Genomic DNA, 24,007 nt, shown 5'->3' with positions numbered 1-24,007 from the left:
TGGGATTCACTGAAATGAGGCACAGGGCTAGTGAGAATTACAGATCCATCTGTAATAATGGTTTCCACAGCACTTGTAAAAAACCTGGATTTGTGAAGTCCTCATTCTGCACAGGTTCTATAACGAGGAGGGCTTTGTTGCTGAGTGTCTCTACAGTAAGACAAGAAAAGCAGTTCAGGTCTCATTCCTACGCTGTTCTTTGTTCCTCAGAAGAAATCTGTCAGAATATGGATTTAGGAGTTAATGGCCTGGAAGCAAAATCCCACAGAACTGAGTGTCTGTGTTAAAAGCTGTCAGAATTTACTGCTATCTTTAAAACAATTAGTGGAAAGGCTAGAACCTATTTCAGGCAAAGAGGGAAAGATGGAATTAGCCAATTTTTTTCCAGACAAAGAAAATGATGAGTATTAATGTGTGGTCATTTTAGATTTCTGGCAGGACCCCTCTCTCCACAATATTTGTCTTGTGTAGTTAAAAATGGCAGCATTAATACATTCTGCTTCCATGAGCCCCTTCATGGTAGCTGATAGGAAAGATCAATAATGTGCCTCAGGTTGTGAGTCATTAGAAGCTTATTTTTCAGTGTTGATTATTACAATGTATGTGAGCAAGTGTGATCAAAGCAGATTATTTACAATATACAGCAGTGTGGTCTGTCGGAGCAGCACATTTCCAAAGCCGTGGAAAGTGGTTTCAGAGAGAGCTGACAGATTACTACACTGTTTATCATTGTTACAGCCTCAGTGGGAGTCTGGTTTAATCTAATTAACATAACAGTGGGAGCACAATGACAATAAAAATTAGAAGCCCTGAAGAACTCTATTATGTGGCTGGTATGACTGGGAATGACAGACATTACAATGAAAGCACAACAGGAGGATGTTAAAGGGTGACTACTGCTCAAAGAAGCCTTTTTTTGTACTCATGACATTAAGCTGATGGTTTTTTTTCCCCTACACTGTCTGCTCTGAGCATCCAACCCACTTCAGGTGTTCTGCATTGGCTTCTCTGTTCTCACACGCCTCTGAGCTGGCAAGATAGTTCTGGTCAGAGAATCCCAGACTGGGTTAGGGTGGAAGAGACCTTAAAGCTATCCCAGTCCCATCCTCTGCCATGGGCAGGGAACCTTGCCCTATCCTGGGCTGCTCCAAGCTCCATCCAACCTGGGCCTTTGGACCCTTCCAGAGATGGAGCAGCCACAGCTCCTCTGAGCCCCCTGTGCCAGGGCCTCACCACCCCCGTTGAAAATAACTTCTTAAATTCAATCTAAATGTCTTCATTTTTCCAGGAGCTACAAAAAAAAAAAAAAAATCAGTTTTTTTTAGCAACAACAGAAAACACTACCTTGAAAAAACAAGTTAAAACAAGCCTACTTCAAACTTGGGAAGCAATTTAAATAGTAATGTTTGAAAGGAGTTCCAGGCATCTCTGGTGATAAGGAAAGGAGCAGTGGAATGAAACTGTGAGTAGATACCAAAGCTTTGGCTACCATAAAAATGTAGGCATTTTTGGGAGCTTTGTTCCATACTTCTGTGTTCCAGGAACAGGTATGCTGAAGTAAATCTCAGAGGAGGCAGTTTCAATTCATGAAACCCGGTGGGTTCCTTTTCCCACTGCTTTCAGTGGTTGATTTTGCAGAAGTCTGGTGGGTTGGTGTGTGTGGGAAGGAGGGACCTAAATCCCAAGGTCCACAAGTGGAGGAACAACTTTCACAAATTTCCAGGCCTGGCATATATCCTGGTCCTGAACACCTCCAGCAAGAACAGAGGAAAGAAAATCATCTGCATCTGAACAAGTCAGGGATACAGAGCTGTTGGACAATGAAACACCTGATTGCACAAAGCAACCAAACCCAATTTTTTAATGTCCTTTCTTGTGAAATAAAGGACAGTAGTACTGTGTAGCCGTTGATCAGAGAAAACTCAAACTGGCCACCCTGCAGAAGGATTTGTCAAAGGCACCTACAGACCATGGATAGCAACTCTCTATTAAATTTTACAGGAAACAGGCATGTACTCCTCATCCCCAACCTACAATAAAAATTCTTCTAAAACATATGTATCAAATGCCATAAACGTTGCAGCAGAGCATTGGCCAAAAGTCAAAGCACTCTCTAGTGTTCTCCAGGACACAATTTCTCTTTGTTTCTGGCAGATTTTTGATGATAAACTAGGAAAATATGATAAGGAGAAGTCTTGGAACAGAGAGTGGGGATGAGGAAGCCACATGAACAATTTGACAGAGTGTAAAAAAGACAACAAGGAGGCAGGAAGCAGGAGAGAAAGTGGTTTGGTAATCAGCCCATGAGAGGAGGATGTAGAGGTGTGGTGATTCAGTGTTAGCCCCACACTGTTTCCTCTTGTAGAAATTCTTAAATTTCTCAGGGTTTGGTCCCTGTTCTTTGCCTTTTGTAGGAGTTGGAACCCAGATTTTCTTCTCCAGATGAAAAGGTGGGTTATTCTCTGTCACAGCAGGGCAAGAGGACTCATACTTGGAGCAGATTTCCAGAGCTGCTGGTGACGGGAGGCAAGGGCCACATCCCACCTCTCTGAACTCCCTTCTGGTCAGAACACTGAGATTTGGAAACGGACACACCAAATCTCCTGCCTTTCTTGCCTCTCCAGAGTGCAGGGACAATCACTGACACGTGGGTACTGCTGTCTTGCTATGGGGAGCAGCAAGAAGGCTGGAAGGGGCATGATGGAGTGTCACGGTTTGACACCGGCCAAAAGCCAGGCACCTACAAAAGCTGCTCACCTTCCCCTGCCACAGCTGGGCAAAGGAGAGAAAAAATTAACAAAGAGCTCATGAGTTGAGATAAAGACCAGGAGAAAACACTCCAAGGGCAAAAGAGGCTCAAAGGTACAAAGTGAATTTATTACTAATGGAATCAGAGGAGGATCATGAGAAGTAAAACAAGCCCTTAAATCACCTTTTTCCCCCCAGCCCCTCCCTCCTTCCCACTGACAGCACAGGGAGACAGGGCATGGGGGTTTTGGTCAGTTCATCTCCCAGATTTTCTCCCCTGCTCAGGAGAGGAGTCCTTTCCCTGTGAGACCCTGGGGTCCCTCCACAGGAGACAGTTCCCTGTGAACTTCTCCAGAGTGGGGCCACTCCCACGAGCAGCAGCCAAACCTCACCTGCCACAAGGTGAGTCCCTGCCACGGGCACAGAGCCCTCCCAAACCTGCTGCTCTGGGCTCTGTGTCCATGGGCTGCAGTCCTGCAAGGACAGGCTGCTCCAGCCTGGGAGCAGGAGCCTGTGTCCACTGGGTCTGCCCTGAACACAGCCTCCTGCAGGGATCTTCCCTGAACACAGCCTCCTGCAGGGATCTTCTACTGAACACAGCCTCCTGCAGGGATCTTCCCTGAACACAGCCTCCTGCAGGGATCTTCTACTGAATCACAGCCTCCTGCAGGGATCTTCTACTGAATCACAGCCTCCTCCAGGGATCTTCTACTGAATCACAGCCTCCTCCAGGGATCTTCTACTGAACACAGCCTCCTCCAGGGATCTTCTACTGAATCACAGCCTCCTCCAGGGATCCACCTGCTCCAGCATGAGCACCTCACCCACGGGCTGTGGGTGGATCTCTGCATCCCCCATGGACCCCCAGGGGCTGTGGGTGGATCTCTGCATCCCCCATGGACCCCCAGGGGCTGTGGGTGGATCTCTGCATCCCCCATGGACCCCCAGGGGCTGTGGGTGGATCTCTGCATCCCCCATGGACCCCCATGAAGGGGCACAGCTGCTTCACCCTGGTCTCACCATGGCTGCAGAGGAATCTCGGCTCTGCCCCTGGAGCACCTCCTGCCCCTCCTTCTCCACTGACCTTGGTGTCTCCCTCACATGTTCACCTCCTCCTCTTCTCTGACTCAAAGAAAAACCTGTGTCCACATTGTTTTGATTTTCTCCTTAAATCTGTTATCCCAGAGGCATTATCAGCCTCTCTTGTTGGCTCAGTTTTGGCCAGCAGCATGTCCCAGCTTCAGAGCCATCAGGGACTGGCTCTGCTGGACATGGTGGAAGCTTCCAGCAGCTTCTCACAGAAGCCACCCCTGTGCCCTGCCCCCTCCCCGTCCCCCCAAAAAACAGGCTGTGCAAAACCAACACACACGGAGGTGAGTAGAGAGGATCATCTCTCCCATGAGGAAAGGCCGGGAGAGCTGGGGGTGCTCCCTTGGACAAGAGGAGGCTCCAGGGAGACCTCAGAGCCCCTTCCAGTGCCTAAAGGGGCTCCAGGAGAGCTGGAGATAAAGTCCTGGAGGGACAGCACAAGGGGGATGGCTTTAAGGTGAAGGAGGGTAGGGTTAGATGGGATATTGGGGAGAAATTCTTCCCTGTGGGGATGGTGAGAAGCTGTGGCTGCCCCATCCTTGGAAGTGTTCGAGGATTGGAATAACCTGACTCTAGCAGAAGGTGTCCCTGCCCATGGTAGAGGGTGGAATAAGATGATCCTTAAGGTCCTTCCCAGCCCAAAACAGTCTGGGATTCTATGATTTTAAGTTGAGGATACTTGGAATTAATTTGCTTTGTAAAGAAAACTAATTGCCTAGTAACTCTTTATTAGCAAAGCTAAGATTGCTTGGGAGCTTTCTGGAGTGTAGTGAGTGGCCACAAGTTGGGTATCTGAAAACCAGGGAGGTGTGCCGGGGTCAGGAGGGACTTTTGTAGGGAAGGATTTTACCGGAGGAGGAGGAAGAGGGATTCTCTGTGACCAGAACAGCTACAGAGGTGAACGTGCAGGAGAGGGCGCCCGACAGCAAGGAGTAACTTCTGCTGTGAAAACATCGCATTAAAACCGGGAGAGAACAGCTGGTTTAAAGTTTTGGTTGAGGTTATATTTTGCATGACCTCCGAGAGCTAGAGTGGCCAGCTGAGCATCCGTGGTTTTGGTAGCTAGTGCATTCAACGGGAGTGAAAATGTGATTGCTGTCACGCGTGTCAGCAACTCCAGACTTCGGTCAGTGAGCAGCATAATCCTTATATATTATATATATATAAGTACTCTCTAATTAGATGTGTGAGAGCAGCCTGGGTAGGAAGTGTACAGCTTCCTTTATTTCTCGTGGCACACCACTGCCTCAATCCCAGCCATGGATACTGGCCTCCACAGCGAGCTAGTTCCTTCTTAAACCAGAAAATCCCCTTACAAAGCCTCCACGTTGCTCCAGTTAGTGTTGGCTGCCTGTGCTCCCAGGATGCTGAATGAGGTTACATCTTGGGCTGTGTTTATTTTCAGGGCTGTAGCCGTGCAAGGCTTTTGCAGACAGCAGAAACATTCAGAAGCCTGGACACTGGGGCCCTGTCAGGATCTACTAAGTCTTTTTTCCATGGCAAATCCAGCATTTAGGGGAACTGCCCTGAGTGGCAGCTACTTCTACCCATGCTGTCCACAAACAGAATGTTCTTCCTCAGCACCTTCCCAGTGCAGGTGGTGCAGATGCTCACTTGAGGCCAAGCTGCCACTGGGCTCTCTTTACACGGAAAATCCAAACTCCAATCCTGTTTCATTGCTGTGAGACCTTCCTGGCAAGTAGAGCCCTGTGCACAAACTCCGTCTCGTTTCCCTGGGGAAGAAAACTCACCAGTCCAGGTTCCTGATGTCAGTTTGTAGGGCTCCCCTGGGACTGTCAGGGCAGAACAATTAGGAGGTGGGGGCAGCTCCTGTCTGTGACTTATCCTTCGATGTTCGGATTTTTTGCAGTCAGCTGCCCGCTCAGGGCCACAGGGCCCTGAGCACAAACTCCGGCTCTCGAACTCCTCTTGGTGCCTTTCCTGCGCTGCTGCCTCACCACAGCTGCAGTGACAGCCCTGCCAAGTTGCTTCTCCTCACCCTCCTTTGCAGATACATCTCACACAGACCCAGCTGTGGTTTGGGCAGCTCATTCTAGTGTCATCCATTGTGACCACACTTGGGGCTGGTGCTTCGTGGGCTCCACCTGGAGTACTGCATCCAGCTCTGGGACCACAGCACAGGGAAGATGTGGGGCCTCTTGGAGCTTGAGGAGGCCACAGAGCTGCTCCCAGGGCTGGGGAAGCTGGGGGAGTTCATCTGAAGAGAAGAAGGCTCTGGGGAGACCTTGGAGCCCCTTCCAGTGCCTAAAGGGACTCCAGGAGAGCTGGAGGGGGACTTGGGACAAGGGATGGAGGGACAGGACACAGGGAATGGCTTCCCACTGCCAGAGGGCAGGGTTAGATGGGATATTGGGCAGAAATTCTCTCCATTCCTGGCAGTGTCCAAGGCAAAGTTGGATGGGGCTTGGAGCGACCTGGGCTAGTGGAAGATGTCCCTGCTCATGGCAGGGGGTGGAACTGGATGGCCTCACTGCCCAAACCATCCCCTGATTCTATGATTCCACATGAACTTCAGTTTATTTCTCCTTCTTTTCAGAGAATTTTCTCTTTTCACAAGACAAAACTCTGGAAAGGCTCAAGTTATCACTAAGCTGCCCCAACCTTTGTTGTGGTGTATTGTTCTTGTCCGTGGACTTACAATGCAGCCAGTGCCTTCAGCTGGGAGCCAGGAGCCAAGTGGAGACCAGCGATAAAGAGAAGGAAGGAGGAGCAAGGGAGAGTTTGACCTCACAGCTTTTGTTTCAATTGCTGGTTCTTTTTAGTATTTCCTCTTGTTATTCTTTAGGTATTTGGGGAAAGAGAAGGGAACCATAGTCAGACCATTATGTATGCTTAGTCCATAATCAACACGTTTTCATCATCTCTTATTTTCTTTATTTTTTTTTTTCTTTATTTTATCGGTTGGTTAAATAGCTACAGAAATATACCAGAGAAATGGAGACTAAAATTTTGCAAGATTTTAACTCTGGGCAGTGTGCCAAGGAAAAGGTAATTGTTGGCAGGACTCCAAGGTTTGGTTTGCGTGCTGCTTTCAGTCCACAGCAGGGATCCTTACAGCTCAATTATTCTATACAGACAAAATGCTCAAAAAGCTCCATTTTAAAATGGGCTGAGCGGCTGTTAGAGAACATTAACACCCCAGATTTCAGCCTCCTGCCCACTTCTGTGTTCCTGGGCTCTCTGGTCCTTGACAGAGTACTGAAAGACCCCCCAGTTCTACCCAATAGTTACTGCAAGATGTGGCAGAAGCCAGCCTTAAGGTAGCTCAACTGCTAAACATCCAGCATGCCATCAGAAATGAAGCAAGGCCACTGCTGCTTCTTCTGCTGGTTATTTAGACAGGCAAGAGCTAATTTTTTGTGCATCTGAACACATCAAGGGAAAACACATTAAGGCTAATACAAACAACTTGCCCCAAGGAGAAATTCTGTCTGGGTTTAAGTGGAAGAAAATCACTGTGAGAACAATTAAACATTGCACTAGGTTGCCAGGGAAGTGGTAAAATTTCCCTCACTGGAAATATTCAAGGTTTGGCTTGACAGAGCCCTGGACAGCCTAACACAAGGGTCCTGCTTCCAGCAGAAGTTTGGAGCAGATGGGCTCCAGAAGTCCCTTCCAAACTGGATTTTTCTGTGATCTATGATAATACTTTTAATCATCATGTTTCAAAGTTGGAATAACAGAAGAATGTTGTTATTTTCTTTCATGTAAGGAAAATGAGGATTCCAGTGTCTACGGAAATACTAACTTTATTATGAAATAGAAAAGGAAGGAAAAGCAATAGTTGTATTTCACTTACAGTGCAACTGACTGTGGTCAAAACCATTCTGGTAAAGCTGAACAGCAGAGGTAACAAGGAGAATATAGGTTTCTGCTAATCATCCAAAAAAAAAAAAAAAAAAAAAGGGGAATAAAACAATCTTTTTTGATCTGCAGAGAGCAGTTTTAATGCAGTAAATATGACAGTGTGTTCAGTACTGCACAGCAAAACAGCTGGGACTGTGCTGGTAGATGTGCCTGAAAGCAAGCAAGTTTTTAAATAAGTATTATGCTTTCCTATAACAGCCAATTAAGCACTGGCATTTCAAATGCTTTGAAAAAACCCACAGAATTAATAGTGATTATATAGAGTTTTTAAATTCTAAGTAGATCATTGCTACATAATGAGGGCCACTGCTGTTTCTTCTGTTGGTTATTTAGAGAGGCAAGAGTGAATCCAAGGCAGGTACTGTGCTAGAAAAGCAGATTAATTGTTACCCATGTTAGCAACTGGAGAGGCAACAGAGTGAGTGTAAGAAAATCAGTCATACACTGGTTAAATACATCTGCACTCCTAAAGGATACTGAAAGTGTCCAGGTTTTATCACACAAATAAGTCATGGGAATAATTAAGTGGAAAGATTTCTGCTGGCTCCGCCACGAGGATGTGCTGGAGCTGCTGAGGAGGTGAGGTCCTCCTTCTGCCCAGGCACATTTGGGTGAGTGCAGATGAGCTGGAGAGGAGCAGGAGGCTGACAGGACCCCAGGGATGAGGGGATGGGTGTAGGATTGCTGTGAGGCTGCTCGCTGGGTGGCTTTCCCAGCCCAGGAGCCAGCCTTGGGTGGATGGACTTGTGCTCTCAGCACCTACACTAATTGAACAGAAAAACTTGTAAACATTTTGTGATCCATCTACTGTAAGTTCAAAACCTCGGAGGGATAAGTTTTTATAAAATTATCTGGAACAAAAATGAAGCAGATGAGACAATCACTTTAGAGAGAGGAAAATACATCAAAAATCCAAACTATTCCATTTTCCTTTGTGTGTCTCCCTTTGAACTTTTGCAGCCCCTTCAGTGTGCAGGATGGTTTAGCAAATCCCAATTTATTTGTTACACATGTCTCCCTGAATAGGGTCCTGAGGAGAAGCTTCTCCATGGAAAATGGAGACTTGGAACAGGAAAGCTGTGTTTAAACCCCATGCTCGGTTCTAAGGAATATACTTGGAATAAAAAGCAACCAAAACCATCTGTGGCCAGAAGAAGCAAATCCAGATGTCGTGGGGATTTAGTCCTCTCCTTCATTAATCATGTCTGCAGGATCATTCAGCTTCTGCAGCCTACGCCTGCTGGACTTTTGGGGGGTTATTAATAACACAGGAACAGCAGCTCACTTGGGAAGAAAGTTTCAGTCACATTTTTGATCATCAAATGGAAGTACAATTTCTTACTCCTCTAGGCAGAGTCAACATGATTTCCTTAGTTAAGATGGGAAAATTACAGGTTTAATTTCTGGATTTGGCATCTTGCCTCACTAAACTCTGTTCAGAGGCAGTGAGATGCCTCAGCCTTCCCTTCTTACCAGGCTGCCTCCTACAAAACCCTCCCTATAAACTTATTTCTACCACTCAGGAAGGTTTTGGTCTCCCCAGGCAGGTGTGGCTGCACATTTGAAGCAGTAAAGAGCCCAGTGGACCTCCACCAGATGGCTTTTTATTCTGCATTTTCTGTTGAGATCAGCAGATTGGGCAGTGCCTTCTTGTTTGCTGTTCTGTATCCCTGGGAGCAGCAGGCAGTGGGAAGGGCACTCAGCTGTGGTTTATTCCCTGGCTTCTGTGCACCACCTCTATTTTCACGTGAGGGAACAAACCCATGAGTCTTGTTTGACAATGAGGGAACTTCAACAATGAATTTGTGAGGGCCTGTGCATTAGTTGTTTTGACAGGAATGTCCCAACTAATTAAATTACAGCCTCTAATGGCAGCTGAAGAGGAATGATCACCTCATTTGTCATTTAACAGATTTCATAACTAGTGACTAAGCAGAGAAGGAAATGGTGTTTGAATTTACCAAATACGCTTTGTGTATTTAAAAAGCAGGAACGTTCAACACATGTATTTTATTTTAATTTACATAGACACAAAACCATGTCATTTCCTGGCCACTGGGGCAGGCAAATGGAGTGTGCCACAGCTGGACGTGATTCTTAATTCTAGGATTCCTTACTTTATAGGAAATAAAATCCAGAACTATATCTTCTGAGTTTTTCATCCCTATTCGGGGTTTTTATTCCTGTCCCCAATGCTCTCAGTCCATGGCATGTCCTCACAATCCATTTCACTCCCATACTGATTCCCAGGGCTGCTGGGTTTGCTGCACCTCTTTCCTTTCCTGTTCTTCTAGATCCAGCATTGCCCCCCAGCCTGCCAGAAAGAGACTCCAGCTTCAAAGAGCCACAGGGCTGACATCAAAAGAACAAGCAAACAAGCCTGAAACAGTGCTCCCATCAGGTTCCTGAGATGGCAATGACAGAGCCAGCAGCACTCCCCCAGGAAAACTGGGGAGGGGAGGAGACATGTCCAGGGGAATTTCCCACTACAGGGCTCAAAGAGAAATTACTTCACATTAAGGTAAGGCAGAGTCTCTTGTTCTTGTGGGATCACTGATTTGAGAGGATTTTTTCACTCCAGGTGTGCAATGCTTTCCCCTTCTCCACAGCTGCTGCCTGGAGCTGTACTTGGGACAATCTGTTTATTTGTAATAAATCAATTTTAGAATCTGTTTTAAAAAGCAATCTTGACATGCAAGTTGGTAATGTGCCCTAAGTACTAACAGATTGTGTATTTGGTTGTAAAGAGTGCTCAGAATAGATTTGCAAGGGTTTGGTTGTACTCCACAAGAACTGGGAACCTCGGAGGCACTGTAGGGCCCTTGTGGATAGAAACCAAAAGAACAGAGGAGTGAGTACCATGAGCACTGTGCTGTTCCCTCAGCTTTGAGAAGGAATTCCAGGGCAGCAGCATTCTTTTGCTGAGCTGACCTGGTGTCTTAAAGGCCCAGCTGCTCGAATCCCCCCATCCAGAATCTCAGGTGTCAGAAGAGAGAGAAGCTTCTCGTTGTCATCACTGGGAAGTTTTCATCACCTCACCACACTCTCGTACAACAAAGAAAAAAGAATTTTTTTAACCTCAAGTTTTCTACCTTTCCACTCAAAAGTATTTAGTGTTTGAGGAACAAGGTGTGTGTTGTTTGGATATTGAGGATGGAAATTCTCAATTTGTAGCAGTGCTGATGTCTAGCTGAGCCCTGCTATGGGCTAGGGCTATGTTTGTGTATATATATATTCATTAAATGCAAGTAGAGAACTACAGAACTCTGCCATGTCACCATGTCACCATTATCAGAACATTCTATTGCAGGAGTTTCAAAAACCTCTCAGATAATGTATCACATTCAATTCTGTGGGTAAAATTGGCGTATCTAAACAATTTTCAACCAAGCAGGGTAGAATAATGAGTGTCATTGATAATTTGGTTTTTTATAAGCACTGTTTTTCAATGAGTATTCCAACGAACGTTGTTCACATGTTGAATGTGAGCAACATAATAAAACATAACTGGGAAGGAAATAAGGAGCGAGAAAGGCAACCAGCAAAGCCTCCTCCTGCTTTGAAGTGTGCACTCAGCAGCTTGATTATATTTTGATCTGCATAACGTTTGAAAGGTAGAACTACAGATAAAATTATATCATTTTACCACCATCTGCTACTGAAATATTCCTTTGCCTTACTTTCCCTCCTTTATGAGTGGTTCAGACTGTCATCCATACTTTTCAGTAAGGGGTTTTATCTGATTTCTTCATTTGAATAATGACCATGAACACCATTTTTACCTCTTTCCTGGAACATTCAGTTAATATATGAAGTAGCATACTGTCTCCACACCACGCTCTTTCATTTTATCTTGCTATAAGGAAGACACTTTCTACAGCAGGAACAGCAATTCACTGACACAACCTCCTCAGGGGTGTAGCAGGGTCTCTGTTGCTGAAGTTCTCAAGGTGTTAGATAATCTCCTTAGACTCCCCTTCCCAGGAGAGGTTTGAGGACCTTTCGAGGTCCCTTCCAAACCTGGGCTGCTCCATGATTCTGGCATTAGGAACTTGTCAAATTCCACTCTCCTGTGTGTGGGTTTTCAGTGCTCCACACGGGTTGGTCTCTCAGAATTAGGGCAGTAGTTAAAGCACAACCAACTCTTAACTTTTTTTTTAAAGCTATTTTATCCAAATGTTATTTTTAATTTTCCAGACAGAACAGCTGTGATTCTCTCAGAGTATCTTCTGCAGCTAGATTTTAAGACCTCCTTCTAACCTTTTGAAAAAAATTCATAAGAACAACATTTTTGTTTTATTTACGAGGAAAGGATTCAGAATATACTTCAATCAGCAGTCTGTCCTGAGAAAAGGGCTGTTTTTATTTTGTCACACATCTCACACTGTCTGCAACCTGATTTTGACTTTCAGACAATAATGGTTAAGAGTTTCCTCTAGCAATAGATAATTATTATTTATTCATGACATTTGGAGCTGGCTGTGTCAACAGCACATTGTTATCCTGCCTACAAAGCCAGCGGCCTTAAAATGGCTCCTTTCCCTTGGAAAAATCCTAGAAGGTACTTTTGGACAATGAATCATCTCTCCCAATGGATTTCACACACCTTTCACTTCAGTGCTTCTGTTTGATAACAAACCATGTCTCTGAGGCAACCAAGAGGGCTGTGGGTAGCACACACAGGGTGAACCTGTGCTCTCTCTGGAGCCAAGGGCACAGCCAAGTGCTCTTGTGCAGCTTGGCAAACAAGCCGGTTCCTTGGCACGTCCCCCTTAACATCAATCAAGGGGAAGCAGCCAGCAAGGTGGCCAAGATTGTATCAGTCCCTCTGATGACACCTCTGCAGGTTGTCAGCCCTGTGGTGGTGTTAAGGTCTGTGTGTTTGACTAACAGCCCCTGGAAGTTCATTCCATGGTGAGCCCACAGCGCTGGGAATGGATCTCGTCATGTCTGGGGCACGTCAGGGTTCCATTACAGTGGGAGATCAAATAGATGAGGTTGTGGAGATAGCCTCCTTCTCCCTCCCTCTCCCTACCTTCTTTCCCTCCCTCCCTCCCTCCCAAAGCAGAATTTGGCAGTGACAGTGCGCTGCACTTTTTGGGTAGCAGAGCTTCCATGGGTCCAGAGCATGAGGAAGCCTGGACTGTGGTGATATAAGAAACCACCACCCTCCATGTCACTGTGCCACAAGTGAACCCACAGAGGCTACAGAGGTAGATCTTCATCCCTTTGTTTGGGAAGAAGGGCTTCTCCTGATCCTCTTCACTCAGGAATTCACTTTAATTTTGCCCTTTAGAATATAATACAACATTTAGGATATAGTACAAAACAGGTGTTTAGAGAAGGAATTTTGGGGTGTGTAAAGATAAACACAACCCTTAACGATCAAGATTTCATAGGAGAAAAAGTGGGAAAATACTTGTTTTGATTGTATTACCTTATCATCACTAGCTGCAGTGCAGGTGTGTCACATCAGCTTAAAATTTAATGTGGCAAATTTCTTATCTTAAAGATGGTTTTTGTTTGAAGCAGTACATAAATAGGATCATTTATCTCTGTTCCTGATTTGGCTCACATTTCTCATGGTGTCTTTTTAGGAGGATAAAGACAGAAGCTTTGCTATTAAAACACAGCATTTCCCTATCTTAAAAAGGAAATCACAGTCTTAATTAGCAAGCGTTTATGAAATGCCTGGGGATCTTGGGGATCAGTAACACAGTATAGAATGTTATAACTAAACAAACTCCTCAGTTCTCATTTTGTTTTTACCCTAGCTGTAATTACACAGGGAGGTTTCCCATTCAGTTCTGACATCTGTTCTGGGGTATGAAGCTTCTGGGATTTGGCATATTTTCATCTGCCAAATGATGGGACAGAACTGCCATCCACTTCATGGCTCATGAATTCTCCAAGGTTTATCTCTCCAGACTCCTGGAGCTGACTTGCCCATTTCACGTGATGAAAAGCTCCTCAACTACACTTGATAAAAGATACACTGCACTGAGCAGAGCCTGAATTCTCCTCTGAGTTAATGCCTTCAAAAGGCACACCAGTAACCAGTATTTCCTCACTGGTGTCTGCTCACACAGCTCACATAGATGCAGTGAGAAAACTACAGCAGCCACCTTGCTGAGAGCTCTCAAATATATTTAAAACAGAGCCTAGTTCACATTTGACCTCTAGAAGTGCTGTTGATTTAATGTTTTATCTCAGCTGGGGTCCCTAGACACTTGTGAGACACTGGCTCAGTGATGCTCTGGATGAGCCTGCTCTCCTCAAGGTAGTGAAGCTCCATCACACTTAGATACAACAGTGTGTGCCCAGAGAACATGAATTTTCGAAGGAAAGAGGGTTTTTAGCACAATACTGAACTCAATGTCACATATCATCTGCAATATTTCAAATCTGATCAAGTTCAGTGTTGGTTTAAAAACCCCAAAATGGTTGGTTTGTTCAACTCCAAAATGTTTCACCATTCTGGGATCAGCTGAGTGGCACAGGATAAACCTACCAACCCCACAGACCATGTCAGCAAAGATTAAATATGTGAAAGCAATTTCACAGTGAGTGGCAGATGTGTACAAGCTGAATAAGAAGTATTTAAGGGTAAAATGAGTAACTTCCAGTCACTGTGAACCTCCAGTGTGTCAGCAAAATCCACATTCATTGCAACTCATCAGCTCCATGCAAAACATATGAGGCCCAATAAGGGATGGCACCCTGCCCATGGCCAGTCAGCTGGATTAATGTTATAAAAACAACAAAAAATAAGGAAATACTTTAGAAAATCACATCTGGGTACAATGTGAAAATTCAGGGGCAGGAGAATTCAGATATCTGTTCCATACTGTCTTACATTGATGCGCTGAGGATCTGCAGACTGGTGCACTTGCCTGTTTTGGGAAGTTGTTTCAATCACTGGAAAATATTTACTGAAGTGATGTGTATTTTAGTGCCTGGTTTTTTAGGTTTATTGTTCATCCTGGAATCAAACACACAGTAGCAATTTGCAATATTCCTGGTAAGAGTGGGACAATACTGAGTGGGACAATTCTGAGCCATAAATCACAGAATCATAAAGGATGGAATGGGTTGGGTTGGAATGGACCTTAAAATCATCTCATTCCACCCCCTGCCATGAGCAGGGACATGTTCCACTGTTCCAGCTTGCTCCAAACCCCGTCCAGCCTGGCCTTGGACACTGCCAGGGATCCAGGGACAACCACAGCTTCTCTGGGCACCCTGTGCCAGGGCATTTATCACAGAATCATCAAGGTTGGAACAGACCTCTAAAATCATGGAGTTCAAACATCACCTCAGCACTGCCACTGTCACCCCTAAACCACTGCACCCATCACCCAGCGCCAGTCCCAGCTGCCTCCTGGACATCTCCAGGAGAGGTATTTCGGTGCTGTTTAACCGCGCTTTTACTGTGGCACGGTCTTTAACGTGACTTCTGGCTAAACCCCGGAGGCTCTAACCGTGTCTGCGAGGGGATGTGGATTTTGCGGTGGCGAGTGACAGCGGGGCAGAGCGGAGTGGGGGCACAAAGAGCAGCCGGGGACAAGCGTGCCTGCAGCCCAGGGGCACCGCGGGTCGCTGCCCGGTCCCTGGCGGGTCCCAGCCGTGCCCGGCGGGGCGGGGCCGGGCCGGGGGCGGTGCCTGCGGAGGAAGCGGCGGGAGCTGTCGGGGCTCGGCGGGAGCGTGGTGCTGCCGCAGCTCCGCACCCAGCCATGGGCACCTCTGCCTCCGCGCCGCTGGACGACAGCAAGTGCGCCTACATCCGAGGTACGGGCTGGGGAAAGCCGGCAGCGCTCCGGGAGCCCCGGGCTGGGGAAAGCCGGCAGCGCTCCGGGAGCCCCGGGCTGGGGAAAGCCGGCAGCGCTCCGGGTATCCCGGGCTGGGGAAAGCCGGCAGCGTTCCGGGTATCCCGGGATTCGGGAAAGCCGGCAGCGCTCCGGGTATCCCGGGCTGGGGAAAGCCGGCAGCGTTCCGGGAGCCCCGGGCTGGGGAAAGCCGGCAGCGCTCCGGGAGCCCCGGGCTGGGGAAAGCCGGCAGCGCTCCGGGTATCCCGGGCTGGGGAAAGCCGGCAGCGTTCCGGGTATCCCGGGATTCGGGAAAGCCGGCAGCGCTCCGGGTATCCCGGGCTGGGGAAAGCCGGCAGCGTTCCGGGTATCCCGGGATTCGGGAAAGCCGGCAGCGCTCCGGGTATCCCGGGCTGGGGAAAGCCGGCAGCGCTCCGGGTATCCCGGGCTGGGGAAAGCCGCCGGCAGCGCTCCGGGTATCCCGGGCTGGGGAAAGCCGGCAGCGCTCCGGGAGCTCCGTGCATCCCGGGCAGCGCTCGGCAGCCGGCGGGACAGCGCGGGTTGAGCTGATTCTCAGCGTCCGATGGAGCTGGGAGCACTTGTTTAAGGGCGATGCTTTGGAAGTTTTCACTGCGGGAGTTAGTTATGAGTAGAGGGTGGAACTTGAGAGAGTGTGGAGCGCTGCGGCTGAGTCTGCCCGTGGGACAGATCCCGGGTCTCCCGAGGCAGAGGGCTCTGCCAGAGTGACCCCAGCCAGCACCATATGGGCTGATGCTTCCCGAGCCCCTTGGAGGCAGTGGCGACGCTGCTGGGTGGGTACCGAGGTAAAAAAGGTGGGTACCTTACACAGTCTGACTGTGTAAGGGCAGTTCTTTATCCCATTAAATTGTTAGGAGAATGAGCAAACAAAAAAAACCAAAAACAAAACAAAACAAAAAAAAAACCAAAAAAACCCACCCAGGCTTTAAGTTATGTATATTGGTATTAAACTATGAAGGAAAAGAGTGTACTTCTGGGGTTTAGGGTGTTTTTTTGTTACTTGAGTAGTTCAGTATGAAACACAGCTTACTCTTACCTGTGCTGCTTATCACTCAGCCAGCAGGTAGAGTATTTGCAAAGCAAATTTTAAGGCTGATGATTTACTAGTCGGATAAAAGTTTGCATGAGAAAAAGAAGGCCAGTTTTAGCACTTGGTGTATGATGCATGCGGAGCCTGCGAGAGCCCTCTCCTGGAGATCAAAGTCTGTGCTGAGGATTTGGGCTGGAGGGGGACTCCTGGGTGATGCCCAAAACCCAGCTTGTCCTTGGATTTCTTTGCTTTGGGATGTTTCTGTGGTGCAGAGGGAGTGCAAACACTGAGCCACTCCTCTGTTAGAGCTCCTTTGAAATCACAGTGGGTCTTTCAAGAGATTCCCATATTGGGAAGAATGTCTAGTTACTAAATAGCTTTTACCCAAAAAGCAGTCAGCAGAGCTACTGGCCTCACACACCGAAATTTTTCAACAGTCCTGTCAGTATTGTCAGTTTTTCCTGCCCCATTGAGGGTGGTTTCAAGTCCCATCAGAGCCATGAGGGTGCAGTCTCCATGGATTTCTATTTTTGTTTACATTCATCTCCACGCTGCAGCCAAAATTGCATTTTCATATTTCAGCATTTAATTTGCCTGCAGCTCACAGGGAGGGTACCTTGGTCATGCTGAGAGCCCTGCAGCACTCCAGACACATTTCTTGTTTGCCCATCACATCTTCACACAGGCAAGAGCCAGAGGGAAGTCACTGTGGAAGAAGGAATTAAAATCCTGTGCTCATCCCCTGGCTCACATCTGCTGTTGGTGCTATCAGGATCCCCCATTCAAAGCTCCTGGTTGGAAAAAATAATTAATGAGGCACTTTATACAGAGGCTGCCTGTGACTTAGCACTTCTGAGGAGGAAAAAGAATTGTGAAGAGCATCTGAAATGCAAACAGAGTGCAGTCAAGCCAGCTCACCAAACCTACTGCTGATGTTAGGCTGGAGTCTGGGAGAGTCAGGCCTTGCTGTCTGTCCTACACACCTGGGTGTGATTTATTTGCAGAGGATCTCTGTAGAGGGCTCCCCTCGTTCCAGGAAGGAGCATGTGCAAGCACTGAGTCTGTAGCTTGATTAAGCAGTATGTTTTTTAGCTGGCTTTGTTAAGCTTAGGTGGGTTTTTCTAGTGGGATGGCAGCTTTTGGGGTTCTTTTCCTACACAGGTGATGCAGGGGTGTCCTCAGTAAAAAGGAAAGACTTGGTTTTTGTCAGAATTGTCAGTCCATAGGTGCTGGAATGGGACAGCACTGGTGAGGGAGGGAGATGGGGAGACAGCAAGCCAAAGGAACCAGCAACACTCTCTAAACTTTGTGTATTTTGGAATGCTCCCTCATATTGGCCCAAATACCAGTAGCCTCAAGACAGGAAATCCTGAGTATTACTTCAAGTAAGAGCTTGGTGTAGTTCATAGTTGTTTTCATGATGATGTAATTTAATTTCTTGTTGCTGTAATGAAAATCTAATTTGTCTGAAATTAAATGGATTGTAAAGCCTTGTAGTTTACTTAGACAACATTTAAGCTAAATGTAATGAATGGAAATGAGCATTAAAGGCAGTGGATGTTCTGTGTAGGGCAGGAGTTGGACTTGATGATTCTTGTGGGTCTGTTGTAACTCTGAATATTCCACAAGTCCATGTTACAGCTTCTACATCAACACAGGTACAGTTCTACAGGTTTTCTGACTTCTGAAAGTCTGTCTGCTCACATAGTTTGTGGGATGAGAGGAGAACCAAATGAAGACAAGAATTATGTGAGATGTAAAATTATGTTGGAAATATGCAAACCCAGTCAGACAGGTGCTTCTATAACACCTCAAGAACCTGCCCTCAGCACGGGCAGCCCCGGGTGGAGCCTGGGAGCTGCTCTGCTGCCTGTGCTTTCCCGTGGTGGATAGGGGTGAGCCTTGTCAGACCAGCTGGAGAAATGAATTCCAGAGAAAACCAGAAGGCATCCCACACAGCATCTCAGTTATTGAATGCAAAGCCTGGGATTTCCACCTGAAACTACTTCTAGTTTCCACGCTCTTAGGGAAAATGGGGTAGGACTGAACCAGCCAACTCGCAGAGCTGTGTATGGTTGTACATGGGGCAATACTTGGCCAGTATCATGACCTGAAAGGCAGCAATTGTAATTATTGACCTGATAATGTGCATCCCCTGCCTCAAACAATGCCTTAGAAAAGAACAGACAATGCCAATGTGTGATTTTCCAGGTGGTCTTCGCAGGGAAATTGAGGCTGTGTTTGAAGCTCCGAGGGCAGGGATCTTCCTTGTGAAGTTTGGATCAACTGCCTAAAAACACTTAGTTGGGGATGAAAATACTTTGCAAAACAATTTTTACACTCAGAAAATCTCTGTATATGTTTAGATCTTGTGATGTTACATTTTGCAAGCCATTGCGACATCTTTTGTCTTTGTTGAGTAGAAATTAATGAAAATTGGTCACTGTTGGGGGATGAAATCATGAATAAAAGATCAGGACCTGATATTCCTTACTTCTACCTGAAGGAATTGAATGTCATAGTGAAATAATGGAAAAATGAGACAGCAGGGACTCCTATGAGCAGTGGGGACAGTTTGTGTCCTCGGGAGGAGGACTGTGGAGGATATTTAGAGGGAAGTGGGAGAAAGCCAGACCACCTGCACTGCAGAATTACTAGCCTGGAAACCTGAGCAGTTTCAAAGGTGTCTTTCTGTGCTGTGCAGCACAAGCCTGTTTCTCTAACCAGACTTATTGAAAAATACATTTTTCCACCTATTTAAATCCATAAGATATTTTAAATCTACACACATGGTAAGCAGTAAAATGATTTAAAGCTCTTCTAAATGAAAAGAAAATTTTATAGTAATTCCTCTAGGTTTTGGACTGGGGCCTTGAAAAAGACGACTTGTGGCAGAGATAATCCTGCTTTGTGGTGTTTTGGTAGGATTACATGAGGATTATTCAGGATGTGAGTAAAATGGAGTTTAAAACTAGGCAGTAATAATTAGGAGACTGGGACTTGGTCATGTGAAAAGCGTTTATTAAAAAAAATTGTGTTCTCAGTTTGCTGAGGCATGGGCTAAACTTATGACGGGAGTTGTTTGTTGGGTGAATTGTCTAATGATGCTTGAGGAGTGCTCCACCCAAGAGGGAGCGGTCCAGGGCCGTGGTGGGGAGTTACAGGCTTGGGGTGCAATCATGAAATTCAGGAATCAGCTGAAAGTGCCTGCTAGAGCAACTTAGTCCTGAGAGATTGTGCCGGAGGTATCATCATTGCTGGTGGAAAAGTGTTGCTTAGTGTCCCTACTAGCAGACAGGAAGCAATCAAGGATGAGGATCGTGCAGCTGGCAAAGATGGAAATGCCCTTAAAGTCTTGATGGTTTTTCATTTCTGCAATCTCATCAGCGGAAGTAGTAGGTGACCAAGCTCTGCTCTATCACAAGTCGTGTGTCAAGACTATTTTTTTTTTTCAATTTGCAGAAGTGGAAAGATTTCAAGCACCTAACACCAGTAATTTCTACAGGTGCATCTCCAAAACAATCCAGCATATGAAAAATTGAACTTCTCTGAAGATTGTTTTTTCTTAAAGATATTTAGTATGCTTGACCATATCCTGGCTACCCATTTCTATAAACAGACATCTCTCCAGAGGCTTTGTAGTCATTTGCTTTGGATTTGTTTGTTTAAATGCAGTTGCTTCCTTCCCTTCTTTTCCATCTCTTTCCTCCCCCAGGCAGGTGGGACCCCAGCACAGGGCACAGTGGCTGTGACCCTGTGGCACCCAGGATGCACCCTGTGGATTTCCTCATGGTTTAGGAAGTTTTTCCAGGCAGACCTTTGTTGTTCTTTTGAGGTGACAGTGAAAGCTATTACTTGATGTCTGTAACAGACTTCTTTCTAGCCATTTGTTTTACTTAGGAATTTCAGTGGGGTGGTAATTAAGTCAGGATTTTGCACAATGATCGCATGCTGTTGGTGTGTTCCTACAAGATGTAGCATATTTGGAAAGGCAGAGACTCCTATTCCATCCCAATTTAGAGGCTGAAGAGGAGCCTGCTTTAGCCTTTACTTGAAAGACAAGGTAGGAAATGGGTTGTTACCTTTCCAGGAAAGCAGGAGAGTAAATTGCAGCAGTGGTACGGAGATGAGTCCCACCAACTCCAGGGACAGACCCACGAGCCTGGTACAGCTCTGGAGTGAAAGTCCCAGCCAGCGTGCACTCAGCTGGCAGGGGGAGTGCTGGAGGACAGAGGAATGACTTGGAATTAATTGTGGAAAAGCTGGCCTTTTTTTGGACAGGCATTCAGACTGGAAGTTGAATTTTCTGCTTTAAACTGTCACTTACCCTTCTGGTTTTAATTTGGTGTGTGACTGCAAGTACAGCAGGGCTCTGTACAAGTCTTGCTGCACTCCCTGCCTTTGCTTCCAGCCTGTTCCAAGCTGGTTGTTCCGTGTTCCAGAAATTCTCTTTTCCATTTTCTGTAGGTGAGCATGGCTGTGACATCATACATAGCAGAGTGCCCCATCCCTGGAAGTGTCCAAGCCAAGTTGCACAGGGCCTGGAGCACCTTCCTGGTCTAGTGGAAGATGTGCCGGTTCCTGGCAGGGAGTGGAATGAGATGGGTTTTAAGGTCATTCCAACCAAATTCTACAAGTGTGGGGTCTCTCTGGACTTAAAAACATCTAGTTTGTAGCTCTTAGAGGCTGCTTTTCCTTTTCACCTGGTGAGGTTTACGGTAAAAGCTGATTGGATTTGCCTGCAACTCCCAAAATCTAAGGAAAAGGCAGAATAATATTTTCATTCAGGAGCATGTATTAAATGCAGAATTCACGATAGCACCATCTAGTCCAATCCAAACAGGGATAAATACCCACGGAAGGAAGAAGTGAGGTAAAGCACACAGGAAATTCAGATTTCAATAAGCATGTAAGATTCTATTATATGCACCTTGCAAAGTTTCCAAGTTCTTGAAGACTGTAAGAAATGAGATTTTTAAAGGAAAATCCTTTTGGCTTTACTTGTTTTCTGAGAAGTTTTAGTGCTCAGAGAGGTTGTTGCTTTTGGAACCAGTAGTAGATTTTCATCCCATAGTTTTGATAAATGGTGCCTGCCTGTGCTGGAAAGGAGAGGAAGCTTTTCTCTGGGTGTTATGGCCTTTAATTCAAGGGACCAAGTACTTTTTCTTACCTTTCAACTGAATGCAAGCAAAGGCATCCAGGGATGTGATTGATGGAAAAGGTATTTTCCACCCACATGAGTAGAATTTACTGTCCTTGGTAACTTTCAAATTCAGCTTTGGGAGACTAAGGGAGGATATACCGTCTCTGTTTCATTTCCATTGCTCAAATAGTCCATTATTAACTTCTCTCAAAAGCTCCACGAGCGATTTTGGAAGTTTTCAGCCATGTTATCTTGCAATGGGCATGGTCAGGATTTCCCTAATCAAAGCAGAAGGTGAAATATTTCAGTTTTCCTTCATTAGTTTGTCAGTAGAGGTACTGTGATCACACCCCATTTGCCTTCTGTATATGGCTCGAGGTTTTCGTAAACCCAGTTACCCAATTTGTGTCCCAGAGCTGCGTTAGGCTCCGTGCCTGTTCAGCAGGATCATCTCAAGACCCTACACCAAAGCAACCCATGCACAGGAACTACCCTTAAAGATGATGTGCTGCATCATTGGGTCTGAAAAACCAAAGGTGGTTTTCTCTGGCCTTTTTCTGGCTTGTGTGAGGGAAGGGAAACCACTGGGTTGTAGGGGAAGGCATGTAGTATTTTTCATGCTTTTCTTGTCACTGTAGAAGAAACTACATACAATGTTGAATTAGGCACAGGGGTCAGTGGAAAGAATATCTCAATAGAAAAAGTGAGAAACAGGCTCATCCTGGCCCCAAATATGTAACTGAGAGACACACTTCAAGTGTGCTGTGCCTTTGTACTTGATGTTTTTCAGAATTTTGAATACTGGAAGTTCTTAAATTAGTGCAGCTTGGCCACAAATTGTAAGACTATCTTTGCATCTGATCGACATTTTATTGATATGAAAGGGAGAAAAAGCAAGCTCCAAGATGATGAAAGCAGCTTTGTTGGTGGTGCCTTTGGGCAGTGGCAGCTGCAGAGCCAGTGTCTAGGTGGGGAAGGATGATATTCGTAAGGAATGTGCTTTTAAAGTGCAGCTTTTTCCTTTGCATGGAATAACCACGCTGTTGTCTTCACTCTTGGAGAACAATTACAAGGTTTTGATCATACTTGCAAGCATTTTATTTGCTTTTGCAGTTAAAGGACAGTAATGAAACAAAGCCAACTATTACATCAAAGCAAGATTAAAGCTTGTGCAAATGACTCAAACTTCTGTGAAGAAAGGGTTTTTCTGCCTGGGTCTCCTAAAATCTTTGTCCTGTGTCTTTCGAGTAATTTTATGTATATATAAAAGAAACCTTGCTGCCCTTTCTACACTGAAGCTTATTTTGGTATGGATAAGATTTTAGTGACTTTGTTTCTCTAAGTATTTAATTATTATATCTTGAATTCATAAGCCTTTAATTTTCTTGCTTCTGTGATATTTGTTAATAGGTCTGACCAAGTAGTTGCTGTTACACTTTGGCTAGTACTGAAGCTTTAAGCCAAAATATTTAGGTCATTGTGGAACTACCAAAGTTATTATGCATGTTTTTTATTGTTATGCATCTTTTTTATTGCATGTTTTTTAAAGCTAGGGAGTTGTCTTAGCTGCAGTGCGGGAAGCAGAAAACAAAAGTGAGGCTGACTCTTGGGCTTTTCTGAATCCATGAGTAAGAGGTTACAAACAGTGTACTTTTCAAAAGTCAGTGGATGGGTTTTGTATGGTTGAAATTCTTTTAGGAAACGAGCGAGATCAGGAGTAGAGTAGTTATTTTCTAAGTAAATATTTTAAGCCAAAACTAGTGATTCAAGCGACCTTTTGGGTGCTGTTTGTGACGGGGTTGGTTCTAAGCCTGTAGCTGTGCCATGCCCTGCCCGCTGTGGCTCCTGAGGAGTGGGCAGTGCCAGGGATGAGCCCAGGCTGTTCATGACCCCATCAGTGCTTTTGTGCACTCCTTGCTGGGAGCCTGCCAGCCCAGTGTCTCCCGGGTGGTTTTTGGGGTGTGAACAGGGCAGGCGCCCCTACAGCCATCAGAGTGAGGTGGGTGCTGCTGCAGGTCCTGGTCACCTCCAGGGGCTCAGAGGGACCTGGGCTGTGCCACCCTTGGGTGGGAGCAGCGTGTGCTGCTGTAGGACACCTCAAGCCGAGCTGCCCCAGGGCTGTCACGGGCTGCAGCAGCCCCACTCCTTGGTGGAAAAGAGCAGCAGGGTTTTGGCTTGCTGTACAATTTCTGTACCTTCCCAGGAGCAAGCTGTGATCTGTCCTCCAGGAGGAATTCTGCTTTGGAGCTTTTTTGCGAAGCGAAT

The 24,007-nt window shown here is 46.1% G+C and overlaps 1 protein-coding gene across 1 annotated transcript in view; it reads left to right on the top strand.

The window, feature by feature from the left end:
- The first annotated feature begins 15,383 nt into the window (after positions 1–15,383).
- The window catches only part of NIBAN1 (niban apoptosis regulator 1), a 55,394-nt gene continuing 46,770 nt past the window's right edge, over positions 15,384–24,007 (top strand). Inside the window, exon 1 of the mRNA XM_004186200.5 lies at positions 15,384–15,513. Within this exon, the coding sequence (XP_004186248.5) occupies positions 15,459–15,513 (55 nt within the window). The 5' untranslated portion in view covers positions 15,384–15,458. The remainder of the gene's footprint in view (positions 15,514–24,007) is intronic.

This window comes from Taeniopygia guttata, chromosome 8 (assembly GCF_048771995.1).
Source record: "Taeniopygia guttata chromosome 8, bTaeGut7.mat, whole genome shotgun sequence".
Classification (NCBI taxonomy): domain Eukaryota; kingdom Metazoa; phylum Chordata; class Aves; order Passeriformes; family Estrildidae; genus Taeniopygia; species Taeniopygia guttata.
Note: the sequence above shows the minus strand (reverse complement) of the source record. Positions and strands in the feature narration are given on the sequence as shown.